The 16,449-nt window shown below is 45.2% G+C and overlaps 1 protein-coding gene across 1 annotated transcript in view; it reads left to right on the plus strand.

The window, feature by feature from the left end:
* Positions 1–1,324: 1,324 nt before the first annotated feature.
* The window catches only part of rad18 (RAD18 E3 ubiquitin protein ligase), a 37,708-nt gene continuing 22,583 nt past the window's right edge, over positions 1,325–16,449 (plus strand). Inside the window, exons 1-7 of the mRNA XM_030778630.1 lie at positions 1,325–1,375; positions 1,859–1,937; positions 2,265–2,326; positions 2,603–2,673; positions 11,179–11,570; positions 12,290–12,389; positions 13,449–13,493. Coding sequence (XP_030634490.1) covers positions 1,325–1,375; positions 1,859–1,937; positions 2,265–2,326; positions 2,603–2,673; positions 11,179–11,570; positions 12,290–12,389; positions 13,449–13,493 — 800 coding nt within the window. The remainder of the gene's footprint in view (positions 1,376–1,858; positions 1,938–2,264; positions 2,327–2,602; positions 2,674–11,178; positions 11,571–12,289; positions 12,390–13,448; positions 13,494–16,449) is intronic.

A 16,449-nucleotide genomic window follows, 5' to 3' on the forward strand; every position in this document is an offset into this window, starting at 1 on the left:
AAATAATCCGTTTATGATTTAAACGTGGTCATTAGGTCAGTGTTTAAAAGTGGGAGTTGTTTCATAAACGTTTGAGGAGAGTAGATCATATATTTTAATGAAAAGAGAGCCCGTTAACAGAGTTCATACAAGGACTTCTGTTGGTTTTGGGATGGAGGGGGGTTGTAATAAACATCATTCAAAAGTTCTCACAAACATTAGAATTCATCCAGACAGTGAGGATCAACTGATGTCAGTTTGTTTCATAAACTCAGCCATTGCTATTAAAACTGGTCAGCGGTATTTCTTTCTTTCTTTCTGTCTTTCTTTTTTTTCTTTTTTGCCAACTGTTGAGGCCTCAGGCGGCATTGATAAATAAGTTCAGAAGGGGACGTGATTATTTTGTTAATCAGGTTTATGGAAAAAGCCTCACGCCTGGGCAGCTGTCGCAAGCTGCATGGGACAGATATAGTGACAACGCATTATAGCGTTCATTTAATTATGGTTTGTGGCAGAGAGATAGAGAGAATGGCGGCACTCATACATAAAAATAGCTTTATGCTTTTGTCTCATTCATGCTGAGATGAACGGCTATTAGTTAAACGGTGAATCGCTGAAAAAAACTTTATTGAGTCCCTTTAGCTAGGCTTTTTTTGGGGAGGTAGGGGAGTGCAGCTTCTAGAGCGGGCGGCCGTGACACATTCTTGTTCCGTTCTGCCAGCCGAGCCATTACCGTTTTTTTAACTCGTGGTGCTAGATTATCGTGGATGAATTGCGTGGTTTTGATTTTCTGTTTTTCACTCTACCCTGTGTTTTCATGGCGCGCAGCCGTAGACTGGCGAGGATTTATTCAGCTGTGTTTAGCCGCAGATATACATGATAAATGGTGCTACTGAACCACTTGCCTAGTTCTCATATATCTTGAGGACCACACGGTTTCAGTTGTATGCCAATATAAGAGAAAGGATGCCAATACACAGCCAAAAATGGACTGATCATTGTGGGCAAACTGGGAAGATTTTATCAAGAGGGGATTATTACTCCTTGTGCAGCATTTTCAGATATTACTCCTAGAGTAAGACCGGCATTTAAACTCAAAGTGGTCAGACTTAATATGTGTAAATCAATCACACAACATATCTGATGCTTGATCTTCATATAGAGAAGATTGAAACTCCTAAAAAAAAAAAAGGGTCAGAGGAAATGATGTCACCATTGGAGGAAGTAACGTACAACTTACTGTCGGCGCGAGATTTCTCTGTTTATATTCGCAGGAGCGCGCAACAACATTTTACCCATTATATCTCCGCAGAGAAAACTGCAAATGACAGATCGGCTCGACAGAATGTCTAATGTAACTGAGGTGGATTTACCGCCGAATCTGTCATGTCTCAAAGTAAGTTTACAGTCGTCATCAAACTAACTAGCGTTAAGTAACCAAATAAAGCTAGCATGTTCTCCATGTATCTTTTCCAATACTTTCCCGTGTGATAGGCTGCAGTCCCTTTCTGGTCAAAAGAAGTTTTATGAAATATTACTAAGCTTTACGCTGTGATGTTTTCGAATGTCCCCCCAAAGTACAGAATGCATGTCAGTGTGGTGACTTACATCAAATTACTTCAGCCGGATTTGCCAGAGTACCTAGTTAGCTGGAGTAGCAAATAGCAAAACAAACTAGGCATTCTAGGTAGTTTCCAGTAATCATCTGAAAACAGGAATTACTTGAGATCCAACTTTTGATTGGTAGCATGCGAGCGTCTAGTTTCAGTCGTTAATGTGCGAGGGACCTTGATTTCATTCAGTTTTTTCCCTCTGAATCATGGAGTGTCTAAAGCAACTGAGATTAGCTAATCACGCACAGTATTTTCGTTTAACTCAGAATATAGACACCTTGCTACGATGTCCCATCTGCTTCGACTTCGTAAACATCGCCATGATGACCCGATGCTCGCACAACTGTAAGTAATTCAACTTTATTACTGGGGTAACCTTTAGCCCACCTGTCCGCGGTTAACAAGTTCACTCTGACAGTGTGTGTCATGATTTGACAGAGAATGTTATCATTTTTTGCGTAGTTAGTCGGTGTTTGTATGATGACAGTTTATAAATATATATCGAATATATTTGTATCGAAGAAGCCTGTGTTAAATAAAGCACGAATAATTTGTTAAAAAGTTGCTTTTGAAGCACAACGTTTTGTTTGCAGAAATGTTACGCATGCGTACAATAGCTACAGTGAATATCCCGAAAATGCATTGATTTGTGTTCGGTATGTGCTTCCGCAGTTTGCTCCCTGTGCATACGAAAATTTCTCTCCTACAAGCTGCAGTGTCCAGTTTGCAATTTAGTGAGTATTCAGGTCGTCTCCTCTACATTTTGTGTATCTATAAAGCACATTTAAATGTATTTTATATATCTATAAAGTATTGCTCTTGGATGATTCTTAGAGAAAAACTACATCACATTCTCATAAGCTGGCATGTAGGCTGAGGGAACAACTTACTTTGATGGTTAGTTGATGGATTTGGAGCAGCTGAAACATTTGTTTCAGGCTCACAGTGTTTTCACATACTTTTGTAATTGTCTTAAACATGTGTTTTGCTGGCTGTAATGTTCTTGACAGGCGATGACAGAACAGGATTTGAGAAACAACCGAATTCTTGATGACTTGGTCCAGAGTTTCCAAATTGCAAGGTAATTTAAAACTCCTTATGTATACTGCAAATCAATTTTCACGTCAATATGGCGTTAATATCACAACGCTCTGCCAAAGACTTTAGAATTCAGTGCTTTTGTCTGTCTGTCTGTGCCTATTTTATAGTATCTATCTATCAGTCTATCTGTCTGTCTGTCTGTCTGTGTGTATGTCTGCCTATATGTCTTGTTTGTCTGTGCCTATCTATCTATCTATCTATCTATCTATCTATCTATCTATCTATCTATCTATCTATCTTTACATATCTCTACGTATCTCTGCATAGGCTGCCAGTGTCTGCTGAGAAATGATGAGAAGGTCATGTGGGGATCATGGGCCTTGTCTTAATAGTGGACCTTGTGTTAATCATGGGCCTTGCTCACACACCTTGTTTCATTTTCTCTCTCTCTTTCTCTCTCACTCTCTCTCTTTCACTCTTTCTCTCTCATTGCTTTTTCTTTCTCTCTCGAAGAGATGAAGATCAGCAGTCTCTTCAGTCTTCTCCCATCATTATTAATATCTTCATACCTGCTGGATAGATGCCATCTGATACCTTTTTTACCCAAGTCATTTAAATCATCGACCTGCCGTGTTTTAGAGAAGGAATGACATGCCATGTTTGGGACCCCCCCTCTCCCACTGCCCCCCCCCCCCCACCAACAAGATACCCACACCTTTTAATACCCCTGAAATATATGAGATTAATAGCTCAAATTATTAATCCCCCTCAAATTATTTATCCCCGGGAAATTTATGTGATTCCCGCCTCCTTTTAGTGATCAGATGGATCTTGTAATGACAGCTGACACACAGCTGTGTGGTTTTATAGCGTACACACACACACAGGACACAGTGTTTACAGGCGGCGGGCACAGCATGTCACCCATGACGTGTCTCACACACACACACACACACACACACACACACACACACACACACACACACACACTCTGGCGCTCTGTCGGTTTCCCCTCAGGCTGTCTCAGGCAGACACCGATGCCTCTGAACGGTGTACAGAAACGTGTGGTCTGCTGAGATGTTCCTTTTCATGCTATTATTGTAGCCTTGGGAAGGAAAGCGGATAGCGGAATCCTGTAAACGTCAGGGCGGGGGGCGGAAATATACTGCCCCACACCAAAGGGAATCAGGCCTCACATGGAGCTTATGTCACCATGGCCACAAACATCCCCAGGAAATCAAATAATATATAAGATTACAACTAAATGGAAGTTTTTTTTTTCCAAGACGCACGTTGCCTGTATTGATATTATTTACCCCTTAGAGACCACATTTTTAAAAAAAATATATTAAAAAATTAAACTTTCTCTTTGGTTTAGAACGGTACAGTCAAGACGGAATCGCTGAAAGGCAACCCAATATTTTCTAATCTCCTCCTTGAAATGAGTATTTCCTGTAGCAATCAAATGGGGATTTTCGGTTATATTATCCTGTGTCCAGTCCTCAGGTGAGACTCACCTGGTCCTATGAGCCACACAGACGCACAGCTGTGATCTGCCCCAGGGGGGAAACCAGGGAAGAGAAAAGCCCTAAGTTCTTAGACAGGCTCCATTTGGAGTGCCGCGGTGGTTGATGTTTTGGTTCATCTGCACGAGAGCTCGCAGCCGACCTCTGACCTACATTTTCCTTTGCGAAGTGCGAGTCTGGGGCGATGGATCCTGTCCTTGTAAAAGTGTCCTAAACTTTGAGCTGGAATTATGCGAGCTGGAATTGAAGTGCCTTGATGTCTGTGACCGGAGACGACTGCATTTTCATCTCGCAATATATTCCATATCGTTTTTTTTTTTCTTCTTTTTTTTTTTTATGGCTGGCTACTGATGCCCATTCATCATTTCTCTGCCGTCTGCCTGGTGCAGGGTTTAATTCAGTGTGCGGAGGAATTTAAGATGACCATCGGGACGTGAAGAGACAAGACTGTTTAGCCGTCCTGTCCTTTAATTTCCTGTTGTGCAGCAGCAGTAACTGCAGGAGCGCAATGAAGGTTGATACGTCAGAAGTGTGTTCCAGCCCTCGGTATATCAGAGTCCTGTTCATCTGATATCCTACTCTTTTCCCAAACAAGCCCAGAAATCTCTCTCTCTCTCTGGTTTGTCTACATAGTTCTCTTTTCAGAAAGATCACACAAGCTGCTCCAGGCATGACTTGAGCTCATGCTTTGCTAGTTGTGTGGGGGTTTCTCCTTCACTTAACTTGTTTGTCTAAATCAGAAAACCTTTATTTTTCTAACGAGCTTATAAAAACAGAACTTCTGACTAATGACTTCAATCAAGGCGCACTAAATATTGTGTAAAATGGGCTGTATCAGTAAGGAAAAATTCGGAGTTGTTGACGTTGTCGGCTAGTAAAAATCAGGAAAGCTGAATGTCGTTTTTATTTTCCTCCTCCAAACACTTGTCAGATTAATTAATGGCCAAAGCTTCACGTGACAGGTGGATTTATGTTCCACGGTAAAAAAAAATGACCCCGTAATTGATTTATTTACACTGAAATCCAAGCACCTCATGTAATTTACTTCCAATCATTAATTTGAGGCCAAGAGTAACAAAGACCTAACATAAAATGATTCTGTGTAAGAAGTGGGGTTAGGGCTTGGTTGGAGCACCACTCAGGCTGCAGTAAAATGATACCAGACTTTCTATAGTCTTGTTCCATGCTGTGTTGTCAGTGTGTGGTGTGGTCTGCTTACTGTATCATTGAGCAGATCTCCTGTTAAATAGACAATTCATTATAAATTTTATCTGTCACTTCCAATACAAGCTGACCAGAGTCTCATGGCTGTATTACAGCAGTACTGACGCTGTGTTATGGCTGTGTTAAGACTGTTGTGACTGTGTTAAGGCTGTTTTATGGCTGTGTTATGACTGTTATAGCTCTTATAATGCTGTACTAATACTGTGTTATGGCTGTGTTGTGGCTATGATGGGGCTGTGATAGGGCTGTGTTATGGCTGTTGTGACTGTGTTATGGCTGTGTTGTGGCTATGATGGGGCTGTGACAGGGCTGTGTTATGGCTGTTGTGACTGTGTTATGGCTGTTGTGGCTATGATGGGGCTGTGACAGGGCTGTGTTATGGCTGTTGTGACTGTGTTATGGCTGTTGTGGCTATATTGTGGCTGTGACAGGGCTGTGTTATGGCTGTACTAATGCTGTGTTATGGCTGTGTTATAGCTGTGTTATGGCTGTTGTAATGCTGCACTAATACTGTGTTATGGCTGTGTTGTGGCTATGATGGGGCTGTGACAGGGCTGTGTTATGGCTATATTGTGGCTGTGACAGGGCTGTGTTATGGCTGTTATAATGCTGTACTAATGCTGTGTTAAGACTGTTTTATGACTGTTATAATGCTGTGTTCTGGCTGTACTAATACTGTTTTAAGGCTGTGTTATGGCTGTGTTATGGCTGTTGTGGCTGTGTTATGATTGTTGTGGCTATGATGGGGCTTTGACAGGGCTGGGTTATGGCTGTACTAATGCTGTGTTAAGAATGTATTATGGCTGTGTTGTGGCTATGATGGGGCTGTGACAGGGCTGTGTTATGGCTGTACTAAGGCTGTGTTAAGACTGTTTTATGGCTGTGTTATGACTGTTATAATGCTGTACTAAGACTGTGTTAAGACTGTGTTAAGACTGTGTTATGGCTGTACTAATACTGTTTTAAGGCTGTGTTATGGCTGTATTATGGCTGTTGTGACTGTGTTATGATTGTTGTGGCTATATTGTGGCTTTGACAGGGCTGTGTTATAACTGTTTTAATGCTGTACTAATCCTGTGTTAAGGCTTTGTATGGCTGTGTTGAGGCTGTGTTAAGGGTGTATTGTGGCTGTATTAAAGCTGTATTGTCACAGTGTTAAGACTGTACTAATACTGAATCAAAGCTGTTGTACGGCTGTACTAAGACAGTACTAAGGGTGTTGTAACTGCTCTTTGTTTGGTAGGTGGTTTGCCACATGCAGAACATGAAGAGCTGTTTTTAGACACATAGTCACCAGTCATATTGAGAGGGGTGGGGAGGGAGGTGGTTTTCCTGGTTTTTTACAGTGTGACACTAGCAGAGATAATCCCTCTGTTCAGAGCAGTTACAGCGATGTTTCAAGGTTGTCAATCGGATTAACGGTATTGAGAATCTAAATGCGTTGCAGGCTAAGACTTCCGGGGCAGGAAACAGTGTTCTGTTTGTCCAATCACTTATTCATATATGGAGTTGTTTACACAGGGACACTCATGTAGTCTTAAGTGTAGCAGCAGGTAAACTCAGGTTTGAATACTGTGTTTCTAAACGGAAAACACTGAAGGTATCTTACTAATGTTTCTGACTCACTTCAGCCACTGGTGCAGAAGTGGTGGCAGTCGGTCCGTCCTCTTAGCTGCCGATCGTCGGCCTATGTCGATCAACCCCTATCGATCGGTGGTGTTGAGGGAACTCTCATATATGGAGTCATACTCCTCTGGATCAGCATTTTCCCCCTTGAAATGCTGCTCTTAACCAGGCACTCATGTTCTGGAGGCTGAGCAGTGAAGTAAAGCCAGTGGAGCTGAGAGGCAGTGAGCTTTGGACAATACCGTGATGCTTTAAGTTGCGTTTGGCTCCGTTTTTGTCAAATCGCCGCGGGACAGTGTTTCTTCAGTGTGAAGCAAAGAGCTCACCTGGTTGTGATTGATTTGCATGTCGAACTGGACAAAAAGAACGCGCTTGGAACTTACCGGGGCTCCGGGCTTGAGCGCTGATCTTGTCTGTGGGCTGCAGCTCGAAGGCGGCTGTGCCCCTGCTCGATGATCGATGAGCCCTGTTCCCAAAATGGACTGGACGCCCAGAGCCGCCCCACCCCTTTATTTACTGCTGCCCACTGGAATGTCTCCCCAGTTTGGCACGGCTGCGCTGCTGGCCCAGGGTTCATGCCATTTTTCTAATTGCAAAGGTTTTTGTTTTTTGTTGTTGTTGTTTTTTTTTTTTTTAACCAAGAACTCTGTGTCAGCACAGGAGCCTTGAAATTGGATTCGAACGGTCACGGGTGGGACGTCGCCCTCCGGGTTGCTGCGTCTGCACACAATTTACAGTTTACAGTTTGTTATTTGGCAGACGCTTTTAGCCAAAGCGACTTACAATCAGTGCATCAGTCGGATTCCTAATACCTCATAAGCAGAGATCACAATAAGACTGAGCGTCAATTTACCCCTTCGTATTGCGCCCCTGGAATACTTTGACAAACACAGATACAAGACAAGGGTTTTTTTTTGTAAAGAAAGGGAGGTTAGGCAGTGGGGGACAGGTGGGTTCTAAAGAGGTGGGTTTTCAGTTTCCTGCGGAAGATGGTAAGAGATTCCGCAGTCCTGACTGCATGAGGGAAGTCACCTTTTGGAACTGTTTCTTGAGTTCTCTGTTGCGGGTTCTAGTTCAATGGTCCAGTTGTGTTTGTAGACTTACAAAAGAACTGTGGGAAATCCATTTCTTGGACACCCCCATCTCCCCCCCCCCCCCACCCCTGGCTCCGCGCGTGCAGACCATGCAGAGGAGCTGGATATTGGGTTGTGGTAGGTTGGAGTAGTAAATCAGACAGATCTGCTCTCTAGGCTTATATCATTCTCCCTGCCGCTCATACCTTCCATTACAGGCCTGACCACAACGGTCCTCTTAAAGCACTGGACAATTAATCTTCTTAAAGCACTGGACAATTAATCACCTCCTCCACAGAGGCAACTGTGGGTTAGACGTGTTTTTTTTTTTTTTTTTTTTTTATTAATCTGCACATAAATGCGGTTTTAAAGTGTCAGACCGTCCTTTTCCTGACTGGATGCGCTTTGGTGAAACTGCCGACAGACACTTTATTGACAGTTTAATTCAGTTTTCCCGTTGTAGGAAATTTATTTTACATTTGTTCCCACTGGAGTGCCACCACTCAGTGCCTTGGTCTCCTTGGTTACACTGCTGTGATCTTTCATTAGTGCTCTGTGTTAATCACACACAGAGTGCAAACACACTCTCTTCTCTCTCTCTCTCTCTCTCTCTCTCTCTCTCTATCTCTTCTCTTCTCCTTTTCCGTTCTTTCTAGAATGACATCGGCTTAACGATTCTCACTCCGCTGGAGGAGACGTGATTATGTTTTGAACGGCAGTTTGACTCTGCCTCTAAAGTGGACGTCCTACATCCTAACAACTTAAAGTGTTTGCAAATGAGCTGACGCCTGCGTCATGACATAGCTAGGCAACAGTTTTAACCTCAAAGTTAAAAAAAGCAACCCCCCCCAAACAAACAAACAAACATACAAAAAAAAAAACCCACGGCGCTGATGTCATTTAAAGGCCAATAAGATGATGGAAAAGCCATGGTGCTCAAACACGGCTCTCGCGACTGGCAGACACAGGTAAAGAGAAGGATCAGGTGCTGAGTTGGCGGAGCTCTGAGGTAAGAGGGGACGCCTGTCCCGTCCCGTCCCGTCCTGTGCTGGATTTATGGGCTCATAACGAGCTTCTCCAGTTCAAAATGTACGAAGACGGGAGTGTTATTAAACTTTGTCCAAAAAGAAAAAGAAAAAAAAAGAGAGAAAAGACCAGGCGGAAAAACCCTGCGGCTCATATTTCTCCTCCCTGCTGACTCGCTCTGATGGCGCGGCTTGTGTTTTATCGACTTGCATAATCCACGTTGGCGTTTTGATGGAGCCGGTGTGAGTGAGAGGCTATAAAGTAAAGACATGCTATTTGTCCTTAGTCCTGCGCTCTTATTAGCCTCTCAGAAAGGAAGAAGATTGCTGATGTGGAATCAGCCCCCCCTCCCCCCCCTTGGTCCGTATGGCTGTATTTGTTAGGTTTGTGAATGATGTATGCTGATCCTAGATCAGCACTCTCATTCAGGGAAATTTGACTAACGTGAACCTTGGGATTTTTGTGAGGGCTCGGTTCAGCTCTGGCTTCCTGTCCATGTCTTTACCGAGGGGGGTGTCCAGACTCATTCCTGGAGGGGGGGGGGGGCAGTGGGATTTTAATCGTGTTTAATCGTACCGCACCTCTTAATCAAACACATGGAAATGATTTTCCTGAAGACCTCGATGTTCTTTTTTATTTTTCTTTAGGAATGGAGTAGAAACTTCCAGAAAGGTTAAAAACCAAACGTTGCTTTATTCTGCAGCCCTACAGAACAAGCACAGCCCCCCCCCCCCCCCAAATGTCACCCTCCTTATTTATCTGGCATATCATTACTTTCCCCTCTTTAGCTGGGGTGAGGGCGTCAGCCCCCTGCGGAGTGAGGGCGTCTTGTACGTGAAGTCTGCGGTCTTGTGTTTGATTGTGGGCATGTAAGAGTTTGTCTCCTTCACCCTCTCTCACTGTGCTCTTTCCTCTCCTTTCAAGATGAAAGATTTCCAGATCAGTCCCAGATCAGTCCCAGATAAATATGTCGCATTGTCGTTTCCACTCGGTGACGTTTTTTTTTTTTTTTTCTTTCCTCTCTCTCATCAATTGTTTCGGCGTTCTTTTATGTCTCAGTCTTGTCTGTAAAAAAGAAAAAAAAAAATATCCTGTTTATTATGCCAGGCTGTTTCCTGTCTGATGTTTTTTTTTTTTTTTTCAGACAGAGTTGCAGGTATTAACCTTGTGTTTAAACTACAGTCGTGGCACTCACATGCTGATGGATTATGGGAAGGCCTCCTCTCCATCCTTACGTCCCGTGTGTGTGTGCGTGTGTGTGCGTGCGTGCGCGTGTGTGTGTGTGTGCGCGCGCGCGCGTGTGTGCATGTGTGTGTGTGCGTGTGTGTGTGCGCGTGCGCGTGCGTGTGTGTGTGTGCGCGTGTGTGTGCATGTGTGTGCGTGTGCGTGTGTGTGAGTGCGTGCGTGCGCGCGTGTGTGTGTGTGTGCGCGAGCGTGTGTGCATGTGTGTGTGTGTGTGTATGGACGGACGAGTGTGTGTTCTTGGACTAATGCTCAGACAAAAGACAAGTGAAAAGGTTTCAGCATGGAAAGCAGAACCTCTGTGCACCTCATTGGCTTCGCTTTATGACTGTCTAATGACTCTGAAACAACCTGCTGTATATGTTTGCTTTCCACATTTCTAAGATTGTGGCCAACTGGCATGCTCTCTCGCGCTCTCTCTCTCTCTCTCTCTCTCTCTGTCTCTCTCTCTCCCTCCCTGTCTCTCTCTCTCTCTCCCTCCCTGTCTCTCTCTCTCTCTCTCTCACTCTGGGCAGAAAAGTGAGAGGTAATTGGATATGTACATTACTGTCAGTAACACCACCCCTGGCACATTCTGTTTCCTATGTGTCTGACGCTTCCCTACCTGGTTTATGCCATAGGTTTATAGAGCGTGAGGAATGTATGCTCTCCATTTATGGCTCTGGATGTGTGGCGGGGGTGTTTGTCGCCGTCAGGGAACTGAGAGGTTTTCTATATGAGAGTGCTAGCCTGTGACACGTACATCCTCTGTCTCTGCTTGCCTAGGTGTGCTTTCCTTATTTAGAAATTTCAATATCTGTTTTTCTTTCTCTCACCTCCCCCCCCCAGGCAAAAGTTGTGTCAAGCAAACTTCGACTCGCCCCCGATATCTCCTAAAACCCCCTCCTCCGCGCTCAAACCAAAGCTGGCGAGGCAAGGGGGCCCCCGAAAGGAAGGCACCATTCTGAGTCACTTTCTCCAAAAACGACCCCCGACGTCTCCCTTGGCTGGGGTCAGGGAGAAGAGCTCGCGTCGGGATGGCTTCTCCCCGGGGCCCGGGGCCTCCAAGCCCGTGAAAGAGGAGCCGGAGGAGGTCGGCATCCGGGGGCAGGTCAGGGTCAAAGAGGAGGAGGCGCAGGAGGAGCTGCAGCTGAGCGGAATGATGGATCGCGTGAAGATGGAGAGGACGGACAGCTCCGTTTCTCCGTCCACCTCACAGGATGTGAAGCCCGTGGTCAAAGGTAGGGGAGGAGCCTCTGAGGATTGCGGCAGACGAGGGAGGGAATGGAATATTCCACGAAAGCCGTCCTGGCTTAGTGGTCGAGGAATCCTTCCCCCCCCCCCCCCCCCCCCCCAGGTGGAAAGGGAAAAAATGGGTCAGGGAAGAGAACCGTTGGCTGGACGGAGAACATTAGTCAGTCCCTTTCCTTATCGGTTAGTTTGTCCTGTCGGAGTTGGAGATGATTAAGAAATGAAAAGAAAGAAAGAAAAAGAGAAAGAGAGAGAAATGCAGGCAGAGATCTTTTCGGGCCGCTGCCGGTGACCTCAGTGGTGCAGAAAGCATAAAGAGAGGGAAAGAGACTCAGACGAGTGAGTAGTGTTTCCATAGACAGCGTGCCCGACACACTTTTCCCCTTCATTGAAAGAGTGGTCCCCCTCATCCATTATCCTAAGTGACTCAGCAAAATGCTCCGTTAGCCTGAATGTCTGCGCTGGCATGAGCTGTCTCACTCAGGCTTAGAGCAGTACACTTCATCTGGCACAAAACAGCCAGGCAGAGACCTTTACAGCTCACATTATGGTCCCCCCCCCCCCCTCTCTGTCTCTCTCTCTCTCTCTCTCTCTATGTCTCTCACTCTCTCTCTCTCTCGCTCTCTCTCTCTCTGTCTCTCTCTCTCTCTCTCTTGCTCTCTCTCTCTCTCTCATGTCGTCTGCGGCTGGCGTGGTCTGGTGGTTGCAGTGGAGTGCCCTGTCTGTGGAGTCGCCGTCCCTCAGCAGCACATTAATAAGCATCTGGACATGTGTCTGACCAGAGAGGAGAAGAAGGAGGGCCTGAGGAGGTAAACGGGGGATGGGAAGGAGGGCCTGAGGAGGTGAAGGGAGGATGGAAAGGAGGGCCCGAGGAGGTGGAGGGGGATGAGGAGGAGGGCCTGAGGCGGTAAAGGGAGGAGAAGAAGGAGGGCCTGGGGAGATGAAGGGAGGATGGGAAGGAGGGCCTGAGGCGGTGAAGAGAGGGAGAGAAGGAGGACCTGAGGAGGTGAAGGGAGGAGAAGAAGGAGGGCCTGTGGAAGTGAAGAGGGGGAGAGAAGGAGGGCCTGAGGGTGAACGGAGGGAGAGAAGGAGGGAGAGAAGGAGGTGGAGGGGGGATGGGAAGGAGGGCCTGAGGGTGAACGGAGGGAGAGAAGGAGGTGGGGGGATGGGAAGGAGGGCCTGAGGAGGTAAAGGGAGGAGAAGAAGGAGGGCCTGGGGAGATGAAGGGAGGATGGGAAGGAGGGCCTAAGGAGGTGAAGGTAGGAGAAGAAGGAGGGCCTGTGGAGGTAAAAGAAGGGGGGGGTCTATACATGAGTGGCAGAATGACACAGCATTGATTAAAACGAATGAATGCAGGGTTTCCCAACTTCGGTTCTGGGGATAACGTGAAAATCTTTTCTGTTAAACGTCCTAGCAGCAGGACACGTAATCCAGCACACCCAGGGCAGTGCAGTTCTACTGATCTGATCATAACTGCCTCTAGAAGGCTCTTGCACAACACAAACCGAGAGCTTCTCAAGCTGAAACACTGCGCGTGCATGTATGTGCCTGTGTGTGCGTGTGCCTGCGTGTGTGTGTGTGCCTGCGTGTGTGTGTCTGCATGTTGAGTTTAGGGCTGAGGTTTTTGGTAACATTACTGCTGACTCCTTCTTTGGAGATCCAGTTAAATAAGTAAGTAAGTAAGAACAACAGCCAGAAAAAAATTAGCATATGTGCTGAAGTCAGTCTTTTCTGTGTGTATGTCTGTGTGTGTGTGCCTGCGTGTTGATTTGATTTGTGTGTGTGCGTGTTCGTTGTGTGTGATGGAAATTTGCGTTGTTAATCCCCATCTACATTAAAGTTAATTAAAGTTATTCTCCTCCCCGTAGGTCTGACCAACTAGCACCCCCCTCTTCTCCGTTTCTTATGCCCAAGTGAGTCCACTTTACTAGGCTCCATTAGTGTAACATGGTTAGAAGGTGATTCACTGTTTGTTTGTTTGTTTGTTTGTTTGTTTGTTGTTCTGCATAGAAAGGCTTCCTGTTGTGTACATTGGATTGTGATCATTCACTATGTGCTGCCTAAAGGCCTTACAGCCACGTGGCCGTGTGTAGCCTGGATGGTATGGATCCTGTCTTTAAGCCAAGGAGTAAATTAGCTGCCTTTTCCATGCCTCTCGTTCACGAGGGGCTGAAGAGACTTGAACGTGTGCCAAGTTGAATTCATGCAAAGACCTTTATGGCTTGAAACAGCACCACCAAAAAAAAAAAAAAAAAAAAGGAGAAGAAGAAGAAAAAGAACACCCAATGTCATTTTCCGATAAGAGAACGTTTAAAAGCCCAAAACGTTGAATCCTAATTGGCACGAATTCTAATAAGGTTTTTAAAACCGAGCGAATGCTCGCTAATTAGATAGATTAGGAACCACTCTGCGACACTCTAGCTGCATAATATATTTTTCTCAGGCACGCTGAAGTGTTGTGTTTGAGATGACCGCGGCTTAAGTTCAGCTCAGATTGACAGCTGGGCTTATTTAATTTGCGGGCGACCTTGTCGAACCGGCGTGATGAATGCTGTGTGTTTCAGCTCTCTAGCGGTCTTGTACACCTCCCTGGCCTTCTCTATTTACTGTGCAACGAGAGAGAGATGGATTGAGGATCCGAAACACGATCTGAGGTTTTTATCGCTTCATAAAGCCCGACGCTATTCGCCCTTTGCGTTGGCCGCGTCTCTACCTACAAGACGCGCGACGTGTTTATAAAATGAAGTAATCGCTGAAGAGCACCAAGGCGTAGCGCCTGTCTTCCTCTTTGACCTCCGACATCTCGTTTCCAGAGTTGGAGATGATTTCATCCGTCTCCTGGTCGGAGAAGCTGAAGACCTGACGGTCGTGAGGCAGATTCTAAGCGCACCAGGCTTTTCTCTGAGGCATTGACAGGGGTAAAGTTAAGCTCTTCTGTTAACTGCACCCCCTGACCGATAGTTAGGTCACACTCACTGGGGAAGACTTGCAGTCTGTTAAATCCACCTTTACCCAGGGACCCTTTCTTTCTTCTGATTTGTTTTGACCGTCGTTTCGAATCGCCGTCCGTCGGAACGACTTACTCTGTGTGGGTTTGTTCGATATTTTTTTATGGTTGATCTTATTGATTGCAATATTGATTGATACGTGATTTTACCCTAATTGTCTTATTTTGATTAACCTGTCTGATATAGTTTATCTACATTTCTTTTAGTTCATTATTTTAAAACTACTTGGGTGATGCTGTTTCTTTCATGTCTTGTCAGCTCATCAAGCTTTAAGGACTTCAGTATAAGTTCAGGACTTCAGTACCTCTCTGTTCAGTAGTTTTTTGTCAGCACTGCTGACCCAAATCATGTATAGTCCTGGTAACAGACTACTGCCATTTTAATCTGCATCACCTACACTGCATGTCGTCAATCTTTGTCTTTGTGTAATCAAACTGAACTGTTAGTATTTGTGTAGTTTAATCAGTTCTGATTTTCTGATTGTGTAGTTTAATCAGTTCTCAATTCTGGCATTGAGAGAGAATGAAGACTGGCACGGAACTGCTGCAAAGCAAAAAGAAAAAAAAAAAGTTCTCTGATAAATAGAGTACAGATGGAGGTATAGCCCCATATATCATGACACACAGACCTGAGTGTGTTTGGAAACCTTAACCAAGCAAAATAAGAGAGCTCCTCTTCACTTTCATCAAGCTTGGGACCTCATTTACATAAACAAAAAAAAACAACAACAACAACTTTGGATGTGTTTAGCTGTTTTTTTTGTCACACCAACGCGTTAGCAAGACACCCCCCCCCCTTTAATTACCACCTGGTGAACAGTGGAGAGGCACGACGGCTGTGGTACTGTGGTCAGAACCTGTTCATTTAAAAACTACATGGTGCCAAAAGCAACTTTTCAACTGTCCAGAGTAAGACTGGCCAGACGTTAACTTCCCCGTGGGCAGTTTTATTTTCTCTCCCCAGGCCACAGAACGTTGTAACCGACATTTCGTAATGCCCTGTGAGGTGCTCAGTGAGCCACGTCTGTCTTGAAGAGGATTTTTTTCCGGCAATATTCCACTGCTCCACTAGGGGGCTTAACATTTTAATTAACGGCTAAGGTTGAAAAACTGGTTTCGGTCCTTTGCCCAAACTGATGACCTTGTCTCATGGAGTAGAGGACAGTGGTGCACAGAGAGGTGACATTTTGGAGAGAAATGGGAACTTGATTTTTTTTTTTTTTTTCTTCACAGAAGTAAAAGCAGAAGAGGCAAAGCACTTTGTCTCATCTGCTCCCAGTGTGTGGCTGTCTTGAAAGAGTATAACGTATTTACCATCGTTATGACATGAAACGATGGTGTCTCTCTGTGTGTAAGCTATCAGGAGAAAAGCGAAAGAACAAGGCTAATGACCTGGAAACTCACCTGTCGATGCAACAAAGCCCTTCACTGGGGAGCTTCCACCCGCAGGAGAATGCGACCAGAGCAAGCTACTGTAGTTTTAACGTTGTCACCCATATATGGCGGAGTTACGTACCGGGCTACAATTTGATGGATGTACAAGTCAATCTATAGGGGCTATGTGTGAGAGAAATCAGTCTTTAGGGGTTATGTGTGAGAGAGGTCAATCTATAGGGGCTATGTGTGAGAGAAGTCAGTCTATAGGGGATATGTGTGAGAGAGGTCAATCTTTAGGGGCTATGTGTGAGAGAAGTCAATTTTTAGGGGTTATGTGTGAGAGAGGTCAATCTATAGGGGCTATGTGTGAGAGAAGTCAGTCTTTAGGGGCTATGTGTGAGAGAGGTCAATCTTTAGGGGCTATGTGTGAGAGAAGTCAATTTTTAGGGGTTATGTGTGAGAGAGGTCAATCTATAGGGGCTATG

Source organism: Chanos chanos, chromosome 6 (genome assembly GCF_902362185.1).
Source record: "Chanos chanos chromosome 6, fChaCha1.1, whole genome shotgun sequence".
Lineage (NCBI taxonomy): Eukaryota > Metazoa > Chordata > Actinopteri > Gonorynchiformes > Chanidae > Chanos > Chanos chanos.